At 40.1% G+C, this 22,809-nt stretch overlaps 1 protein-coding gene across 1 annotated transcript in view; it reads left to right on the plus strand.

Moving 5' to 3' along the window:
* The window catches only part of eppk1 (epiplakin 1), a 137,861-nt gene extending 115,103 nt beyond the window's left edge, over positions 1-22,758 (plus strand). The window contains exons 36-37 of the mRNA XM_038725446.1: positions 7,736-7,812; positions 9,276-22,758. Of these exons, the coding sequence (XP_038581374.1) occupies positions 7,736-7,812; positions 9,276-22,082 (12,884 nt within the window). The 3' untranslated portion in view covers positions 22,083-22,758. The remainder of the gene's footprint in view (positions 1-7,735; positions 7,813-9,275) is intronic.
* The last annotated feature ends 51 nt before the right edge of the window (positions 22,759-22,809 follow it).

Below are 22,809 nucleotides of genomic sequence, written 5' to 3' on the forward strand. Positions count from 1 at the left end.
ACACACTTTCTCCAACTCTTCCGTCACCTTAAAAGAAAAGTAATATTTTCTGTTGGAAACATTTAGAAAGCCTGACTTTGCTATTTTTTGTACAACTGAGACAGACCTTTATTCAGCGTCATCTTCACTGAGGAAATATGTCAGGCCATTAACAGGTACAGTTGCAAATGTGATCTTCATTTTCAATAGCAAACTCAATGAATTCATTTTTTATTTCATAAAACACAAGTATGGACCAAACATATGTGCAGAATTATTATAACTAATGGAGTTATTATAAATTATTTTGAGACTTGTAAGTGTTCTCATGCTTTACTGAGTGGAATTCATTATCACATGTTTCACCTGAGCAAAATGTTCCAAAACGGTTTCCACCTGCAAACTAGTCACTGAACAGGACTTCAGTGCCGTCATTATAATGTGAGTAATGTCTTTGCACCTGGTTTATGCAACTAATAACAGGGGTTGTCTGTACATGTTGTCTGTCTGACGCAATGGGTTGTTTTACTGTTAATGAAGACACAAAGACCCCGGCCCCATTTTCTCTGCTATTCACAGTTCAAAACCTGCCAAACCTGAAGGAAGTTCACACACAACCACAGAGTATCTGGCTCTGCTTTTCACAACCTGGCTGGTTAGATGAGGAAGATAAGCATCTCCATTACTGCTAACATATCATTATCTACACTGTGAAAAGAAAAATCATTTACTACAAATCAGTGAAAGACAAAGAGGGTTGAAGACCCCTGTGTTTGTTCAGAGTAACCTTTAGGACCCACATGTAAAAGACCCTTACACAAGTTACAATACATTAAGCTTTGGTTACAGAAGATGTCAGTTTAATAAATCTGCTCACCTATAGAATGTTTAGAAAGGCTCAATTTGCTTGCAGTTATTGTTTAAGCACACAATGGTCCACGCTCAGAGGAAGTCCACAGGAATTCCTGGCATCCTGAGCTTTAGTGCAAAGAGATCTCGGGCTGTTACTCCCTCCCTCTCAGTCTGAGGAGAGGAGGCTGTTCCTCAGGAGGGGAGGGACTAAACAGCTAGACATGCTGTATATCTGGTCAGTGAGCACTGAGGACTTCCTCTGAGATGTTGGGAGCACCTCAAACTCACAATGTCTTTCATACCAGCTGAGATCCACTGCTAACTAGCGCTAACCACAGTCTGACTGCATTCCAGAAACGTCAGGTAAGAGCAGATTTTGAAGAAGATTTTAGATTTAAAATCAAATTATTTGTTTCTAAAGTTCTAAAAGAAAAGGATCAGTCTTGTAATTAAGAGCTCATTATTTCAGTGAAAGTGTTCTATAATCCAAAGTAAAATCATATTCAAACTGTATCTTATTTTTTTCCTTTTGAGAGGGACAAGTTGGACAGAGACAGTGTAAACCAAATGTGAAGAAATAACTTTCCTAACAGTCTCTTGCAGCCAACACCCTGCTGATAAAAAGGGAAAGTAAACATTCCTCACTGATTACCTTTGACCACACTTGTTAATACAAAGTGTTACACAAAGAAGCCCCGTTTGTCACCGTTAAGGATTTTCACAAGTCTGAACACTGCATCTACATCACCCTCGAAGCTATTGACACGTGTGATGACAATCCTATATTTTCCGCAGCTACAGAAAATGTTATGTAACTCCACACTATACTCCACTGCCTCATTCATTCCTGTTTTCTTTATTGATGGGATGGTGTAAAGAATGCACTGCAATGATAATTAGTGTCAAAGATATGATGTGATGGGCCTTGCATAATGTATTTAACCCAAAGGTGAGAGCAGACAGGCAATTAGCAGTATGCTGTCAATCTCAAGATTTCCCAACTTATTTTTCTTCGAGGCACAAAGGTTGCATGTCTTCTATAAATTCTTCTCACCACTCACAGACAGATTCTTGGATCATTTCAAGCTAAAGTTCAGACAAGTAGGCGTAACTTCAATTTGCATATAACACATGCCAATCATTATGCATTCCTTGAGAAAACTTTTTTCAGTAATTCAATGTCAGTGAAGACAAACTACAAGGATTTGTCCATATTGAACTAGAGGTACAAAATGATTTTTTATTTTTTTTTAAGTTATCAGTAATCTATCAATATCTGAAAATAATGAAAGGCCAAGTCACCTGAATTTGCAGTGTAGGCTGAACAAATGTTAAAGTAACTGTATTAATGTCTTAGTTTATTGATTGGCTAGTTGATCAACAAGAAACTAACTGATGCCAAACATTACCTAGCTCCAGCTTCTTAAATGGTTTTCTTTGTTTAACTTTAAACTAAATTCAATATATTTGGCTTTTGGACTGTTGGACCGCCAAAAAAGATATCTGAAGATGTCACTTTGGGCTGTAAGGAATTTCGTTTTCATGATGTTTTATTTAAAAAACAATTAATCAAGAGCATAACAGGCTAATTAATCCATCAACTGCAGCCCTAATTACAACAGATTCCAAACGGCTGAGGAGGTGTAACTACACTCACTACTATAGATACACCTGTGCAACCTAATTCAATCCAAATACATCTGTTCTGTTTTAATGATGCTTATAATGATCAGGTTGATACTGTCATTGAGGTGTTAATTAAATTATATGTTTTAGCATTGAGGTTATAGTTAGTGGTGGTGCTGTAATGGTCAGTGCTTCTAATATTCTGCACCTCCATGTATGTAAATGGAAGAACATCAACAATAAAAACCTCTCTATATAATCTCCTTGATGCAAGAAGAAGTTTAACAACTGAAAATAAAGCCTCCTTTTATTCAAAGTGTTTATGAATGGGTACTGTTGGACTTCAGGGCAGGAAAGCAAACTTGACTAAAAGTCGACTGAACAGTAAACAGTGAAGTTACTGTATGTTAACACTGTGATAACTCTTTAGCTTTGTGCAGGTAATGCATTTCCCTTTTTACGATATGATAAGCAAACTCAGATGCTGTAATAAATGTAAAGTGAATGTTAGGCATCTTTAAAAACATTCAAACATTTACAGAGTGGGTAAAGTCTCAAACAGGCAGAGACACTGCAGTGCCTGCAGGCTGTTGTACAACTTTATATGAGCAGGTGTTTGTGTTTCTTGGCTTGTAGGGCTTGCGGGTGTTGCATTGCATGTAGTAAAACACAGTTCACACCTTTAGTCCACTGAGATTATAAATGACCGTATAGCACTATTTTTAACTACATGTAGTTATCACAGGCTATTGTTGAAAAAATGCTTGACTGACAGCTTTTAATTTCCACCTCATGCAGTAAAGCTAATTATGGTGGGTTTTTTGTGTTTTTTTTTTTACAAAATTCCCACTGTAAGTAACATATGGAAATAATAATGTACAGAACAGAGCCTTGTTCATGATCCTGATTTACCTTATAATTTTAGCATTAAATAATGAGTAGGTTTGTGAACTGGCTTGGTTTCCCTCCACACCCTTTTTTTTTGAGATTTCAGTCACTCCCACTCCCGTGGGTGGCGATGACATCATATATCACAGAAAGGGTGGAAAAATCCAGTGGTTTCGAAGTATGAGCTCATTTAATAGTACTGGAGGTGTTCAAACTTGAATGTTATGGAGGGTTTTGTAAGCATTTTTCATTACTGTAGCTTCTTATTTACTTTTGGATCCAAAATGGAAAATAAACAGAAAATAAAAGATATACAAAAATACAAGAAGTTATGCCACAATTAATTTCTTTTAGTATTCTAGAGTTAGATTTCAGCAAAAATAAAACTCTAATAAATCCTTTGTACCCTACTTGCTCAGCACCAAACAGCAGACAGACAAAATGAGCGACTAGCTGGTGGCAGTGAAAGAGATTTTCTGGGCAGAGACCAAAAACTAGAGGGGGAGAATCATGAGACTTGTAAAAATGGCATTTAAATGGTTAAGAATTGCATAGTGTTTGTGTCTGAAAAACTTCCATGCCAGTTGTTAAAACACTGCAACTTGCTGTTCCTGTTTTGAAGCATTATGTCATGTCATGCCAAAGCAAACACATGATGTGAAACATGTCCATGAACTGGCAGAGAGTTCATTTCTATCTGTGCAGTGACAGAATATGTATGAAGAAAGACTATTGTCACTATTGTACTACGCGTTCAAAAAAAGTTTGCACTAAGGTGCATAAATTCTGTAAGGTATGTACAGTTAATAGGAGGTGCTCGCAAGGTAGTTGTCATTGTAGTAGTAGTTATTGAATTACAAATATATCAAATTGTTATCTCTGCCAGGAGTAGGCATGAAGGGGATCTTGCGTTTGGTCATGTGTGTGTGAGAGAGAGAGATGATGCTTGTGAAATGTAATTGGGTTTGTGTGGTAGGAGGGGTGGCTGTCATACACCCATGTTCCGGTGAAGTGCACACAGCTTGTGTGAAGATGTGATTATTTGTAAGGATTTACACGTTGCTTAAGACATAAGCTGTTTAATTTGGTGATAACTTTCATTCCATCCGTGCTGTTTGTGCATTGCGTCGGCTGAACTAAGTTAGTGTCTTATTTTTGTTTTAGAGCTGGCATTGTCTGCAACTTAACGGAGGTGGTGAGTTTAACGTTTGTGTGGATTTGTGGTGAGATGCCTGATCATAAATGTTTTCACTTAGTTTCCATTTTCTACCTCTGAGAGCAGCACACATCCAATAGGCTACAGTCCCAAATGGGGTTCTGTGTCTGTCAGACGGTCTGACCGTATACCTTTATTCTCAAAATGTCAGAGAACACATATGTGGGATAGATTTTCAATGTGCAGAAATTTTTGAACATGAGCATCAAATGTGCTGAAACACAGGTGTGTTGCCCTTAGGGCAAGACAACATAACAGGAGTAAAGTCCAGGTGCTTATAAATAAATTTAAATGAATTAATTTATAATACATGTTAAAAGGTGCTACATGAACATGTAAAGAGGTAACTTACAAAAAAAAAAGACACAAAAGGGAAGACTAAATTGTGCATGCATAGCGTTGACTCATTAGGTATGATATTAAATATTAAAAAAAGTTAAATCTTTTTCAATTGAGCCTTACTGCATTATATTCCATTATATTTTTATATTTTGAATTGTCACCTGCCACCTGAATTTTGTGTTTTCTTTTATATAAAGATTTTTCTACCATAAATTAATGCAGAAACAATAATCATACTGCTCCACTGAATATAGTTTATTTCTGTTTACCATTTTAATAATTGCTTTTATATTAATTTATATTGTCTGCTATGTAGCAGAAGGGATTCACAAACTCAGTTTCACTCCACAACATGTTGGATTGTGACAAATAAATTAAACTCGTACCTTGAATTTAGTGCAGAAAAATTTACCAAAAAGGCAGGAAGTGAAGTCTTTACTTTTGGACCCCCAGACCCCCATTTACTATATCCCATCTAATGTTGAAACGACCCTTGCACACATCTATATAAGAAGACTCAACAATAATATGTTATACAAAAACACTTCATTAAAAACCAGCCTGCCCTGCACTCCCTGTTTCCCACCCGCATAGCCCCAGAACAGAGGTGGAAAGAGTACAAAAATATTATAAGTAAAAGTACCATTTCTTTGATTAACTTTTACTTAAGTACAAGTAAAGTTACTGGTATAAAAATCTACTCAAGTAAAAGAAAAATTAGCTCATTTAAAGTTTACTCAGATTAAAAGTTACTTTTTTAACCTCCTAAAATAACTGATTTATATTGATTTAATATCTTCTTTATTCGTATTTTACTCACTAATTAAATTGAAGTCTTTTGCGATTTAAGGGAACAAAGCCATATTGTGCTTTCAATTTTAGTTTTTTGACAGATACTTTTCCAAATCAATGGCAAAAAACACTGACATTTCATGTTATAATGAGATGTTTGAGAACGTTTTCGCTTCATTAGGAAACTGTGGCGGAACGGATTAGACTCTGGTGGGGCACATTGGACTGGGAAAACAGGAAACACTGGACTGTATAGTCATATCCCTATTTACATTCAAACAGGTGGTCGATTTGATGGGAAATCATAAGCTTTAGTATAATAAATAACTAGATACCAGAAAGTTGCTATTGCCAACCAACATTGTCAGCACTGATGTCTCTTTGACTAAAACTAATAAAAACGTAGCCTATTTCAAACCACCAATGGAAGTAGGCAATTATTTAACGGACCTCTATACATCAGGGGTCTTCAACTACATTTGTTCTAAACAGCCACTGTGGGAGCCAAACTTTCCAAAGTAATTGCCATATTAGGCTACTGTTTAATATTTTCAACTTTCGGAAAATGAACATTTTTATTAGCTTATGCCATTTCAGTGTGAACAGACTCCTATGCAGCTGTGCCGTTTTTCTGCATGACACACCTGTAGTTAACAGCAGATGCCTTTTAATGGACGTACCACAGGGCACAGACACAGCTAAACAAACTATTGTCGGGCAGTTATTGGTATTTTCCATAATTATGTGGGCAGTCATGATCTGACTTTATACTGCACACAACATGAGTCTGCGAACAGCAAAAGTGAAGTAGTTGGTTCCCTGGCAGAGAAGGTGAAGGTGTGCAGCCTGTCGCCTGCAGCTTTTTATCTAACAGTTCACTGTGTCTGCTCCTGACTGTTGCATTACTCACTGCAATATTTCAAACTGGTCCGCTGTCAGTAAAGTGTTGAAAATGACGGTTGTCTTGTGTAGACGCATTGTAGTGTTCTGCACGACAGCGGTCAGCGCTGACCTCTCTTACAAACAGATTGCCTTTCCTGTGACTACTTCAAAATAACAAGTCAATTTGTGTTTCGCCAAACGTTTGCAATGTGAAGCAGCAGCAGCGGAAAATATTCAGTTTGCATTAACACTTATTTAATACAGCATTTTTTCACAGCTTACACTGCATCATAATACTGTTGTTCTCTTGGACTTCATGCCAAAGTGGTCGCTTTATAATAACAGATCCAATCAACAATACTTTAAACAACCCATACTTAAGTAAAAGTAAAATTACAGATTTAAAAAACTACTTTAAAAAGTACAAGTACACAAAAAACTACTCAATTACAGTAACGTGAGTAATTGTAATTCATTACTTTCCACCTCTGCCTCAGACACATCTGGCAGAGATTTGCTCTCTACTGAGTACAACGAAGGTTAAAGTCAAGGGCAACTGGACTTGGTTGAAGATACTGGAAGACATTTCGTCCCTCATCCAAGGGACTTATTCAGTTCAGAACTGAAGAAGTTCCTTGGATGAGGGATGACTAAGAATCTTCACAGACATCTCTACTGAGTGCACTCTTCTAGTATTAAACTGTTTTAGAATTACTGACTAATTAAATACATTTATTCATGTTAGTCCATAAAATAACTTTTATTTCTACACAAAAGGAAGTCTGTACTGTCGAACCAGAAATACTGTTCATATCAGAAAAAACATTTACTTTCCTTTTGTTTTAAATGGGTAATTTACTTTTATGGCAAATATGTATTTGTATTGGATTGAGTGTACTGTACAACATCAGTACTGTATCAATATCACCCTCATCACAATCTTGCTCATTTTATCTTTGTTGATAACTAATCAGATGTCTGTGTGTAACAATTTTATTGTTTAGCTTTAAAACAAGTGAATACACTAAATATATACACATGTGCAATACTTGAAAAGAAGAAAGAAACGTCATAAAACAATTTCAACATCAAATCATAAACACGCTTGTGAGGAAGAGATTTTATAACCAAAACATACTGCTTGCTTTATCTCTACAGGAAGACGTTTTCAAAGCTCCACGACTCTGACCAAAGAAGTCAAGGTACCTTTGGGCTTCATCCAGGATTTTGGAAAGGTGCGGAGCATCTGAGGATCTGAGGCTGCTCACAGACTCATAAGGAATCTAAAAGGTTTGATATAAAGTTGAAGGACAGTCCATATATTGTAAAAGTTATCCACTAATTTGAAGAAATCAGAGTAAAGGTGGAACGGATAAAATAATTTTTACCATTGTACTGTCTTGCACAGGCTGATGATTAGAAGGCAGTTCATTATTCATTTTTTATACTAAAATACCATTCATTTATAGATTATACCTTCAGTGTCTTGCTGCAGCATATTACATTTTCCAAGGGCCATAGTGAACTTCAGAGTTGTAGTGTGTTGCTGCCTTACCTTCATTTAGGATTCATTTACAAGGTATTATAGGCAATTTAGGCATTTGCTTCACAGATTAAACATTTCATTAGTCTTCGCCAAAACTACACTTTGACTTTGGTTTCTTCTAAAAACTATAAGTGACAGTTCAAAATGCACAATAACCAGACAACACAAGTTTAGAATCAAGCAAGCTTTGCATATGAGGTTAATGTTTGCAGACATGGAGGGGATACTAATCACCACAGTAATGGGCTGGACAGCTCCATTTTAGGCCAACTGGGGTTTTTCAATTAGTCCAGAATTAAAAATACAAAATCAGCGTCAAACATGTAAAGTTAGCAGGAGAACACATTGTGAGGTAATGATCAGATATGCAGAACAACTGGAAGAGAATACATAATGAACGATGTTCAACTGTGTGATCATTTTGGAGGCTGCAGTTAAAATGTGTGGTGCAGGTGCTTCAATAAATCAGATGTAGAAATGTTCGCGGTTGAAAGCTTTTTGCTGGTCGCACAGAGTTTACAACAGACGACAATGTTCATTGCCTCTCAGACCTTGATACAATAATGACTGCGGTAATGTTGCAGCTGTGGAAAGAAGGCCTCTCACCTTCTCCGTTCTTCTTTTAGTTTTTGGCTGACATGAACAACGAAGTCCGGTGCCGCTAAGCCGCCACACGGTAGATTCATGTCAAGGATGGTGAATGGTAAATGATGCTATGGAGCTGTTGAATTGTATTGTGTTATAAAGATATGCGTTTCCAAAATAGTCTACCCTCATGTGTAACACAGCCCAATTCAATAGCACCATAGACTGCAGCCTCCAAAATGGCATTGAATTTGGTCTTCATGACAGTGGGATTTATTGAAGGGTTGTTATATTAGACTACGTTAGTATTAGTAAGTGGTCCAGTATCTAATAAACTGGGAACTGACAGCATTTCTCAGAATCTTTACCACTTTGATATAGTACGTAGTAAGTGTATGTACAGTTGATGAAACGCATATAACTTCAACACTGAACACAGTGTCTTGATAAGAATCGCTGTATCTATAAAATGTTGTTGTAAACACAAATTATGTTTTAATGTTACTTACAGACAATGCCTGCAATATACAAACCAAGCAACTATTTCTGTGTTACACAGCTCTTTAGGCCAAGATGGACTCTCTCAGTCAAGACACTGAGATGAAGAAAAATGGCTACACAGAAGTCCACGGACCTGTGGCTGGCATATTTCTGGAAAAAACAAAGGAGAAGATTACCATATATCAAGCCATGAAGAAACGTCTGCTTAAGCCAGGAACAGCATTAGCCCTGCTTGAAGCACAAGCGGCCACAGTTGGCATTGTAGACCCGATAAACAATCGAAAACTTCCTGTTGCAGATGCTGTTAAAGAGGGTATAGTTGGACCGGAGATGAAAGAGAAACTCCTCACTGCAGAGAAAGCCATCTGTGGCTATGTAGATCCCTACACCAACCAAATGATATCTGTATTCCAAGCTATGCAAAAAGATTTAGTCCCAAGAGATTATGGATTGAGGCTGCTGGAAGCACAGATAGCCACACAAGGCCTGTTTGATCCTGTTGAGAAGACAAACATTTCAGTTGAATCAGCGATTCAAAAGGGCTACTTTGAAAAAGGTATTCTCAATAACCAGATGTCAGAGCTCAAAGTGTTCTACAATCCAAGCTCACAAGAAAATCTCAACTACCAAAGTCTCTTAGAGAAGTGCACTGTGGAACCTGACACAGGCCTGGTGCTTCTTCCTGTTTGCATTACCTTCAAAGGTCTGCGAAGAGGTATTTCCTCTACTGCACTCCTTGAATCAAAGATCATCAATAAAGAAACATTTGATGACCTGCAGACGGGAAAGACCACAACACAGGATGTGATGCTGATGGAAACAGTGAAAGAATACCTGGAGGGCAAAGGCAGTATTGCAGGCATTGCTGTATTATCGTCAAATCAGAGAATTAGCATTTATCAAGCCATGAAGCAAGGCATACTGATGCCTGGAACAGCACTAGTGCTACTGGAGGCACAAGCTGCAACTGGATTCATGATTGATCCTGTAGGAAATAAAAAGCTCACTGTGGATGAGGCCATCAAAAACAAACTTTTTGGCCCAGAATATCATGCAAAGCTGCGTGCTGCTGAGCGAGCAGTAACTGGATACAAAGATCCATACTCAGGTGAAACTATATCCCTGTTTCAAGCACTATCAAAAGAGCTCATAGTTAAGGAACATGGGATCCGCCTACTTGAGGCACAAATCGCTACAGGCGGAATAATAGATCCAATCAACAGTCACAGACTTCCCATAGAAGTGGCCTTCAAGAGAGGTTATTTTAATGAGGAAATGAACACCATACTAGAGGATTCAGGTGATGACACAAAAGGATTTTTTGACCCAAACACAGAAGAGAATCTAACTTATCTTCAGCTGATGGAAAGGTGCGTCATTGATCCCATCACTGGACTGTGCCTCCTCCCACTCCTTGATAAGTCAAAAAGGCACAATTTTAACTTTATTGACTACCAAACTAAAATGGCCTTCAAAGAGGAGAATGTGAAAGTGACATGTGGTAAGTACATGGGAATGACTGTATCTCTGTGGGAACTCCTGATGTCTGAGTACTTTGATGAACATCAGAGGACAGACATCATTCAAAAATACAAAGAAGGGAAGCTAAACATCAAGATGATCATCACAATGGTTCTGGAAGTCATAGAAACATTTGTGAAAACAACTCCAGTCATTTTTGAAGGCATCAGAGATACTGTCACAGCCAAACAGCTTGTGGAGGCAGATATTATTAGTAAGGAGGTCCTGGAGGATCTGGAAAAGGGAAAAAAGACAGCAAAGGATGTGATAAATGATGAAAATGTGAACATGTACCTACAGGGTAAAGACAGCATTGCAGGTATTCTGCTTCCTGATTCTCAAATCATGACCATCTACCAGGCCAAACAAAAAGGAAAGTTGATGCCAGGAACTGCTCTGATTCTACTGGAGGCACAGGCAGCAACTGGGTTTATTATTGACCCCATTGGAAACAGGAAGTTTTCTGTAGATGATGCTGTCAAAGCAAAGATTGTTGGCCCTGATGTCTGCCAAAAGCTGCGCTCAGCAGAGAAAGCTGTAACTGGGTACAAAGATCCATATGATGGCAAAAAAATCTCTTTATTCCAAGCCATGCAAAAAAATCTCATCGTAAAAGACCATGGAATTCGACTCCTGGAGGCGCAAATTGCCACTGGTGGGATCATTGACCCAGTCAACAGCCATCGCATTCCTGTCCATGTGGCCTATAAGAGGGGATACTTTAATGAGGAAATGAATCAGATCCTAAATGATCCAAGCGATGACACCAAAGGATTCTTTGACCCCAACAACCATGAGAACCTAACATACTTGCAGCTCATGGCCAGATGTGTCACAGATCCCGTTACAGGCCTGTGCCTTTTGCCACTCAAAAGCAAAAGTAACAAAGTTAACATAGATAACAATATTAGAGAAACGTTCAAATCAGCAACAGTTACTGTTAAGTATGGCAGGTTCAAGGGCAAGCACACAACACTGTGGGATCTTATAAATTCAGAGTATCTGTCTGAGGACAAAAGACAGGAGCTTTTCAAGCTATTCAAGTCAAGAAAAATCACAATTGAGCAACTCATTGTCACCATTACAGAGATCATTGAGAGTAAGGAGATAAAACAGCAAGCAGGGCTGAACTTTGAAGGTCTCAGAGGAGAGATCTCTGTTGTGGATCTTTTGGAGCTTGAAATTGTGGATGAAAAAACATACAACAGTTTGATCGATGGAAACATGACAAGCACTGATGTGATGAAAATGGACAGTGTGAGAGCATACCTACAAGGGAAAAGTTGTGTGGCTGGGGTCATACTGCAACCCTCCAATCAGAAGCTAAGCATCAAAGAGGCACAGCACATTGGCATTCTCACACCTGGCACTGCCCTTTGCCTCCTTGAAGCACAAGCAGCCACTGGATTCATTGTTGATCCTGTGAAAAACAAAAAACTTACGGTGGAACAAGCTCTAAAAGAAAAAGTAATTGGTCCACAGATGTATGAAAAGCTTCTATCTGCAGAGAGGGCTGTTACTGGTTATACAGACCCATACAGCGGTCAAAAGATCTCACTGTTCCAAGCCTTGAGAAAAGATCTAATTGTCAAGCAGCATGGCATCCGTTTACTTGAGGCCCAGATTGCTACAGGTGGCATCATTGATCCCTTGAAGTGTCTTCACTTACCCCTTGAGGTTGCTTACAGGAAAGGATATTTTGATGCAGAACTTAATCAAATCCTATCAGACCCAACTGATGACACAAAGGGCTTTTTTGACCCCAGTACACAAGAAAATCTGACATACATGGAGATGTTGGGTAGATGTGTAAAAGATAAGGAAACAGGACTGTTTCTCCTGCCACTGAACGACACAGCCAAAGCTATGGGAACAAAGGTAAAAATATATACTGACACACAGATAAAGCAAGAGTTTGAAAAGACAGCTGTGAGCACATCAGTAGGACGCTACTCAGGAAAATCTGTTTCTCTGTGGGACTTGATTCACTCTGGGTACTTCACTGAAGATCAGCGTCTTGAATTAATTGAAAAATACAGAGCAAGGAAGATTAGCACAGAAACCATAATCACAATAGTGATTACCACCATTGAAAAACTGGAGAAGATTGAAACTCCCAAAATGATAATGGGCCTGCGAAAACCTGTCTCGTCACAGCAACTACTGGATTCTAATATCATTGATGCAAACATTTTCAAACAAGTGAAAGAAGGAAAACTCTCTTTTGAAGCAGTAACCCAACATGAACCTGTGAGTGGATACCTAAAGGGAACAGGAAGCATTGCTGGAATTAAAGTTCATCCATCCCAGAAAGTAATGAGCATATATGAAGCAAAAACAGAAGATCTGTTGACACCTGGGATTGCACTTGTACTGCTTGAAGCGCAGGCTGCAACAGGATGGGTCATTGATCCTCTAAAAAACAAGTTCTATGCCGTTGATGAAGCAGCTCGAGAGAAAGTAATTGGACCAGATGTACTTGAGCAACTTCTCTCAGCTGAACGAGCTGTCGTCGGCTATAAAGATCCATACACAGATGCAACAATATCACTGTTTGAAGCCATGAATAAACAGCTGGTTCAAAGAAGTGACGGCATTCGTCTTCTTGAGGCACAGATAGCCACTGGAGGAATAATTGACCCAAATCAAAGTCACAGGTTACCAGTTGATGTTGCTATTAAAAAGGGGTGTCTGGATGGAGAAATGAGCAAAATTCTGTTGAACCCCACTGACGATGCAAAGGGATTCTTTGACCCAAACACCAAAGAAAACCTCTCCTACCTTCAGCTCATAAAGCGATGTGAAAAAGATCCTAAAACTGGGCTACTTCTTCTACCCTTGTATGAAAAGGACTCCCATGTATTTCACACAGATGAGAAAATAGAGCTTGCATTCAAAAACAAAACTATTGCCATGAATGCAGGAAAATTTAAAAACAAACAGGTCACACTGTGGGAAGTGTTGCTCTCTCAATACATATCAGAACAAAAAAGGCAGCAGCTCATACAACAATACAAGACAGGAGCCATAAAAATAGAGGAGATCATTGAAATACTCACCAGTATCATTACAGAGGTATCATCCAAAGAAAGAAAGTTCAAAGGACTAAGAAAGCAGGTCTCAGCCAGTGAGTTGTATGAGTCAAAGATCATCTCAAAGGAGCTTTTCACACAGATTATACAAGGAGATGTAACCGAAGAGAATGTCAACACAATGGAATCAATTCAAAAGTACCTTGGAGCAACAAACTGTATAGCAGGTGTCAGAGTGGAATCTACAAAGAAAGTTATGAGCATCTATGAAGCCAAAAGCAAGGGACTGCTGACTCGTGGTACTTCTCTGGTTCTGCTGGAGGCCCAAGCTGCCACTGGCTTTGTCATTGACCCGGTGAACAACAAGAAACTTTCTGTCGAGGAAGCTGTAGCTCAAAGAGTGGTTGGCAGTGAGTGGAAAAATAAACTGCTCTCAGCAGAAAGAGCAGTGACTGGATACAAAGATCCCTACACTGGAGACACAATTTCTTTGTTCCAGGCCTTGAAAAAAGATCTCATTGTGAAAGATCATGGAATTCGCCTTCTTGAAGCTCAAATTGCCACAGGAGGCATAATTGACCCAGTTCACAGCCACAGAGTACCTGTACAAGTGGCATACCAAAGAGGTTATTTTGATGAGGAAATGAATCAGATTCTGTCTGACCCTGATGATGACACCAAAGGATTCTTTGATCCCAACACTCAAGAGAACCTCACCTATCTCCAGCTGGTTGAGAGGTGTGTCACAGATCCTATCACAGGCCTTAACTTACTATCCATTGTAAAAAAAGGCGAGTATTATTTCTTTGTTGATGAGGCAACAAAACACATTCTGAAATCTAAAACAACAACCAGAGCAGGAGGGAAATACCAAGGGACAACAGTGTCTCTGTGGGATCTGCTTTACTCCAAGTACATCACTGAGGAGAAGAGGAGAGAGCTTGTGCAACAGTACAAGACTGGATCAATCACAATCGAACGCTTTTTGGAGATCATCCTAACAATCATTCAGCAGCAGACCACAACAACATCATCATCATCGTCAACAACCAAAAGCCAAATACCAGAAACAAAAGTGGACAGTAGCACAACAAAAACTACTGTGACCACTACAATCACAGAGACAAGTCAAGTTGAAAACTTCCATGGAATCAGAAAGGATGTTAGTGCTACTGAGTTGCTGGAATCAAAAATCATTGATGAGGACCTCTACAAAAATCTTAGAGCTGGAAAGGTCACAGTGACAGAAGTAAGTAAAATGAATTCAGTACGTAAGTATTTAGAGGGAACTAACAGCATTGCAGGGGTTTACCTTCAGTCCACAAAACAGACCTTAACCATCTATGAAGCCAAAAGCAAAGGCCTGCTGACCCCTGGTACTTCTCTGGTTCTGCTGGAGGCCCAAGCTGCCACTGGCTTTGTCATTGACCCGGTGAACAACAAGAAACTTTCTGTCGAGGAAGCTGTAGCTCAAAGACTGGTTGGCAGTGAGTGGAAAAATAAACTGCTTTCAGCAGAAAGAGCAGTGACTGGATACAAAGATCCCTACACTGGAAACACAATTTCTTTGTTCCAGGCCTTGAAAAAAGATCTAATTGTGAAAGATCATGGAATTCGTCTCCTTGAAGCACAAATTGCCACAGGAGGCATAATTGACCCTGTTCACAGTCACAGAGTACCTGTACAGGTGGCATACCAAAGAGGTTATTTTGATGAGGAAATGAATCAGATTCTGTCTGACCCTGATGATGACACCAAAGGATTCTTTGATCCCAACACTCAAGAGAACCTCACCTATCTCCAGCTGGTTGAGAGGTGTATCACAGATCCCATCACAGGCCTGAGTTTGCTGGTCATTGTTAAGAAAGGAGAGTTTTATTTCTTTGTTGATGAGGCCACAAAACGCATTCTGAAATCCAAAACAACAACCAAAGCAGGAGGGAAGTACCAAGGAACAACAGTGTCTCTGTGGGATCTGCTTTACTCCAAGTACATCACTGAGGAGAAGAGGAGAGAGCTTGTGCAACAGTACAAGTCTGGATCAATCACAATCGAACGCTTTTTGGAGATCATCCTAACAATCATTCAGCAGCAGACCACAACAACATCATCATCGTCGTCAACAACCAAAAGCCAAATACCAGAAACAAAAGTGGACAGTAGCACAACAAAAGCTACTGTGACCACTACAATCACAGAGACAAGTCAAGTTGAAAACTTCCATGGAATCAGAAAGGATGTTAGTGCTACTGAGTTGCTGGAATCAAAAATCATTGATGAGGACCTCTACAAAGATCTTAGAGCTGGAAAGGTCACAGTGACGGAAGTAAGTAAAATGAATTCAGTACGTAAGTACTTAGAGGGAACTAACAGCATTGCAGGGGTTTACCTTCAGTCCACAAAAGAAACCCTAACCATCTATGAAGCCAAAAGCAAAGGCCTGCTGACTCCTGGTACTTCTCTGGTTCTGCTGGAGGCCCAAGCTGCCACTGGCTTTGTCATTGACCCGGTGAACAACAAGAAACTTTCTGTCGAGGATGCTGTAGCTCAAAGAGTGGTTGGCAGTGAATGGAAAAATAAACTGCTTTCAGCAGAAAGAGCAGTGACTGGATACAAAGATCCCTACACTGGAAACACAATTTCTTTGTTCCAGGCCTTGAAAAAAGATCTCATTGTGAAAGATCATGGAATTCGTCTCCTTGAAGCTCAAATTGCCACAGGAGGCATAATTGACCCTGTTCACAGTCACAGAGTACCTGTACAGGTGGCATACCAAAGAGGTTATTTTGATGAGGAAATGAATCAGATTCTGTCTGACCCTGATGATGACACCAAAGGATTCTTTGATCCCAACACTCAAGAGAACCTCACCTATCTCCAGCTGGTTGAGAGGTGTGTCACAGATCCCATCACAGGCCTGAGTTTGCTGGTCATTGTGAAGAAAGGCGAGTTTTATTTCTTTGTTGATGAGGCCACAAAACGCATTCTGAAATCCAAAACAACAACCAAAGCAGGAGGGAAGTACCAAGGAACAACAGTGTCTCTGTGGGATCTGCTTTACTCCAAGTACATCACTGAGGAGAAGAGGAGAGAGCTTGTGCAACAGTACAAGTCTGGATCAATCACAATCGAACGCTTTTTGGAGATCATCCTAACAATCATTCAGCAGCAGACCACAACAACATCATCATCGTCGTCAACAACCAAAAGCCAAATACCAGAAACAAAAGTGGACAGTAGCACAACAAAAACTACTGTGACCACTACAATCACAGAGACAAGTCAAGTTGAAAACTTCCATGGAATCAGAAAGGATGTTACTGCTACTGAGTTGCTGGAATCAAAAATCATTGATGAGGACCTCTACAAAGATCTTAGAGCTGGAAAGGTCACAGTGACGGAAGTAAGTAAAATGAACTCAGTACGTAAGTATTTAGAGGGAACTAACAGCATTGCAGGGGTTTACCTTCAGTCCACAAAACAGACCCTAACCATCTATGAAGCCAAAAGCAAAGGCCTGCTGACCCCTGGTACTTCTCTGGTTCTGCTGGAGGCCCAAGCTGCCACTGGCTTTGTCATTGACCCGGTGAACAACAAGAAACTTTCTGTCGAGGAAGCTGTAGCTCAAAGACTGGTTGGCAGTGAGTGGAAAAATAAACTGCTTTCAGCAGAAAGAGCAGTGACTGGATACAAAGATCCCTACACTGGAGACACAATTTCTTTGTTCCAGGCCTTGAAAAAAGATCTAATTGTGAAAGATCATGGAATTCGTCTCCTTGAAGCACAAATTGCCACAGGAGGCATAATTGACCCTGTTCATAGTCACAGAGTACCTGTACAGGTGGCATACCAAAGAGGTTATTTTGATGAGGAAATGAATCAGATTCTGTCTGACCCTGATGATGACACCAAAGGATTCTTTGATCCCAACACTCAAGAGAACCTCACCTATCTCCAGCTGGTTGAGAGGTGTGTCACAGATCCCATCACAGGCCTGAGTTTGCTGGTCATTGTGAAGAAAGGCGAGTTTTATTTCTTTGTTGATGAGGCCACAAAACGCATTCTGAAATCCAAAACAACAACCAAAGCAGGAGGGAAGTACCAAGGAACAACAGTGTCTCTGTGGGATCTGCTTTACTCCAAGTACATCACTGAGGAGAAGAGGAGAGAGCTTGTGCAACAGTACAAGTCTGGATCAATCACAATCGAACGCTTTTTGGAGATCATCCTAACAATCGTTCAGCAGCAGACCACAACAACATCATCATCATCAACCACCAAAAGCCAAATACCAGAAACAAAAGTGGACAGTAGCACAAGAAAAGCTACTGTGACCACTACAATCACAGAGACAAGTCAAGTTGAAAACTTCCATGGAATCAGAAAGGATGTTAGTGCTACTGAGTTGCTGGAATCAAAAATCATTGATGAGGACCTCTACAAAAATCTTAGAGCTGGAAAAGTCACAGTGACAGAAGTAAGTAAAATGAACTCAGTACGTAAATACTTAGAGGGAACTAACAGCATTGCAGGGGTTTACCTTCAGTCCACAAAAGAAACCCTAACCATCTATGAAGCCAAAAGCAAAGGCCTGCTGACCCCTGGTACTTCTCTGGTTCTGCTGGAGGCCCAAGCTGCCACTGGCTTTGTCATTGACCCGGTGAACAACAAGAAACTTTCTGTCGAGGAAGCTGTAGCTCAAAGACTGGTTGGCAGTGAGTGGAAAAATAAACTGCTTTCAGCAGAAAGAGCAGTGACTGGATACAAAGATCCCTACACTGGAGACACAATTTCTTTGTTCCAGGCCTTGAAAAAAGATCTAATTGTGAAAGATCATGGAATTCGTCTCCTTGAAGCACAAATTGCCACAGGAGGCATAATTGACCCTGTTCATAGTCACAGAGTACCTGTACAGGTGGCATACCAAAGAGGTTATTTTGATGAGGAAATGAATCAGATTCTGTCTGACCCTGATGATGACACCAAAGGATTCTTTGATCCCAACACTCAAGAGAACCTCACCTATCTCCAGCTGGTTGAGAGGTGTATCACAGATCCCATCACAGGCCTGAGTTTGCTGGTCATTGTTAAGAAAGGAGAGTTTTATTTCTTTGTTGATGAGGCCACAAAACGCATTCTGAAATCCAAAACAACAACCAAAGCAGGAGGGAAGTACCAAGGAACAACAGTGTCTCTGTGGGATCTGCTTTACTCCAAGTACATCACTGAGGAGAAGAGGAGAGAGCTTGTGCAACAGTACAAGTCTGGATCAATCACAATCGAACGCTTTTTGGAGATCATCCTAACAATCGTTCAGCAGCAGACCACAACAACATCATCATCATCAACCACCAAAAGCCAAATACCAGAAACAAAAGTGGACAGTAGCACAACAAAAACTACTGTGACCACTACAATCACAGAGACAAGTCAAGTTGAAAACTTCCATGGAATCAGAAAGGATGTTACTGCTACTGAGTTGCTGGAATCAAAAATCATTGATGAGGACCTCTACAAAGATCTTAGAGCTGGAAAGGTCACAGTGACGGAAGTAAGTAAAATGAACTCAGTACGTAAGTATTTAGAGGGAACTAACAGCATTGCAGGGGTTTACCTTCAGTCCACAAAACAGACCCTAACCATCTATGAAGCCAAAAGCAAAGGCCTGCTGACCCCTGGTACTTCTCTGGTTCTGCTGGAGGCCCAAGCTGCCACTGGCTTTGTCATTGACCCGGTGAACAACAAGAAACTTTCTGTCGAGGAAGCTGTAGCTCAAAGACTGGTTGGCAGTGAGTGGAAAAATAAACTGCTTTCAGCAGAAAGAGCAGTGACTGGATACAAAGATCCCTACACTGGAGACACAATTTCTTTGTTCCAGGCCTTGAAAAAAGATCTAATTGTGAAAGATCATGGAATTCGTCTCCTTGAAGCACAAATTGCCACAGGAGGCATAATTGACCCTGTTCATAGTCACAGAGTACCTGTACAGGTGGCATACCAAAGAGGTTATTTTGATGAGGAAATGAATCAGATTCTGTCTGACCCTGATGATGACACCAAAGGATTCTTTGATCCCAACACTCAAGAGAACCTCACCTATCTCCAGCTGGTTGAGAGGTGTGTCACAGATCCCATCACAGGCCTGAGTTTGCTGGTCATTGTGAAGAAAGGCGAGTTTTATTTCTTTGTTGATGAGGCCACAAAACGCATTCTGAAATCCAAAACAACAACCAAAGCAGGAGGGAAGTACCAAGGAACAACAGTGTCTCTGTGGGATCTGCTTTACTCCAAGTACATCACTGAGGAGAAGAGGAGAGAGCTTGTGCAACAGTACAAGTCTGGATCAATCACAATCGAACGCTTTTTGGAGATCATCCTAACAATCGTTCAGCAGCAGACCACAACAACATCATCATCATCAACCACCAAAAGCCAAATACCAGAAACAAAAGTGGACAGTAGCACAAGAAAAGCTACTGTGACCACTACAATCACAGAGACAAGTCAAGTTGAAAACTTCCATGGAATCAGAAAGGATGTTAGTGCTACTGAGTTGCTGGAATCAAAAATCATTGATGAGGACCTCTACAAAAATCTTAGAGCTGGAAAAGTCACAGTGACAGAAGTAAGTAAAATGAACTCAGTACGTAAATACTTAGAGGGAACTAACAGCATTGCAGGGGTTTACCTTCAGTCCACAAAAGAAACCCTAACCATCTATGAAGCCAAAAGCAAAGGCCTGCTGACCCCTGGTACTTCTCTGGTTCTGCTGGAGGCCCAAGCTGCCACTGGCTTTGTCATTGACCCGGTGAACAACAAGAAACTTTCTGTCGAGGAAGCTGTAGCTCAAAGACTGGTTGGCAGTGAGTGGAAAAATAAACTGCTTTCAGCAGAAAGAGCAGTGACTGGATACAAAGATCCCTACACTGGAGACACAATTTCTTTGTTCCAGGCCTTGAAAAAAGATCTCATTGTGAAAGATCATGGAATTCGTCTCCTTGAAGCACAAATTGCCACAGGAGGCATAATTGACCCTGTTCACAGTCACAGAGTACCTGTACAGGTGGCATACCAAAGAGGTTATTTTGATGAGGAAATGAATCAGATTCTGTCTGACCCTGATGATGACACCAAAGGATTCTTTGATCCCAACACTCAAGAGAACCTCACCTATCTCCAGCTGGTTGAGAGGTGTGTCACAGATCCCATCACAGGCCTGAGTTTGCTGGTCATTGTTAAGAAAGGAGAGTTTTATTTCTTTGTTGATGAGGCCACAAAACGCATTCTGAAATCCAAAACAACAACCAAAGCAGGAGGGAAGTACCAAGGCACAACAGTGTCTCTGTGGGATCTGCTTTACTCCAAGTACATCACTGAGGAGAAGAGGAGAGAGCTTGTGCAACAGTACAAGACTGGATCAATCACAATCGAACGCTTTTTGGAGATCATCCTAACAATCATTCAGCAGCAGACCACAACAACATCATCATCGTCGTCAACAACCAAAAGCCAAATACCAGAAACAAAAGTGGACAGTAGCACAACAAAAACTACTGTGACCACTACAATCACAGAGACAAGTCAAGTTGAAAACTTCCATGGAATCAGAAAGGATGTTAGTGCTACTGAGTTGCTGGAATCAAAAATCATTGATGAGGACCTCTACAAAAATCTTAGAGCTGGAAAAGTCACAGTGACGGAAGTAAGTAAAATGAATTCAGTACGTAAGTACTTAGAGGGAACTAACAGCATTGCAGGGGTTTACCTTCAGTCCACAAAACAGACCCTAACCATCTATGAAGCCAAAAGCAAAGGCCTGCTGACCCCTGGTACTTCTCTGGTTCTGCTGGAGGCCCAAGCTGCCACTGGCTTTGTCATTGACCCGGTGAACAACAAGAAATTTTCCGTCGAGGAAGCTGTAGCTCAAAGAGTGGTTGGCAGTGAGTGGAAAAATAAACTGCTTTCAGCAGAAAGAGCAGTGACTGGATACAAAGATCCCTACACTGGAAACACAATTTCTTTGTTCCAGGCCTTGAAAAAAGATCTAATTGTGAAAGATCATGGAATTCGTCTCCTTGAAGCACAAATTGCCACAGGAGGCATAATTGACCCTGTTCACAGTCACAGAGTACCTGTACAGGTGGCATACCAAAGAGGTTATTTTGATGAGGAAATGAATCAGATTCTGTCTGACCCTGATGATGACACCAAAGGATTCTTTGATCCCAACACTCAAGAGAACCTCACCTATCTCCAGCTGGTTGAGAGGTGTGTCACAGATCCCATCACAGGCCTGAGTTTGCTGCCTTTGCACAAGTGAAGGAAAGAAACCATTTCTACAAGCATTTACTTTTATGTCTTGCTTTCATTATTAGTTTTATTTTCTCTTTCAGTTACAAAATATTTTACATCTCTTTTTAAATGCATTTTCGGTCGTCTTTAAAAACCTGGAGAGAAAGGCCTTTATACTGTATTGTGTTGAATAATGTCAGTTATTTGTGGTTGAAAAAGAGAACAAGGAATGGATTACAGAAAATGTTCTATGCTATAAATGAAGAGGTGATTAGTTTTTTTGTTACAAAACAAGGGCTGTGGCACTGATACACCAAATTAGAATTCAGCCTTTATTTAAACAGTTTTCAGTTTGCATTTATGATACTTCTTCTCACCGTTTTAACACCATTTGTGGGATCTATGAATTTGATTGTTTTTTCACTACTTTAACTATGTGGGATTCAGCTGCGCCTATTATTACCTTGCCTTTAGAAGCTGGACGTATGTCATGTAAGACATAACATTTGGGCAAAAGCTTTTCTTACTGAATTGTGCTTTCTGTTAAGTCAAATGTGAGTCTAGTGGATCTAGTTTTGTTGTGCCTGCTTTGACCTCACACGCAAGCCTGACATGCACTAATTGGTCTGTTTTACTGTAAATTCTTTCTTGCTCAAACTGCTTCACTGTGTGGCCGAATAAATAAGTGAGATGTGTATACTATATTTTGGCCTGTTTTGTTTTTTCAACAACTCTGCTAGAACTTGTTGGAATTT

The sequence above is a fragment of the Micropterus salmoides genome, unplaced genomic scaffold, assembly GCF_014851395.1.
Source record: "Micropterus salmoides isolate LMB-PRFRI ecotype aquatic unplaced genomic scaffold, ASM1485139v1 Ms_hic_scaffold_17, whole genome shotgun sequence".
Lineage (NCBI taxonomy): Eukaryota > Metazoa > Chordata > Actinopteri > Centrarchiformes > Centrarchidae > Micropterus > Micropterus salmoides.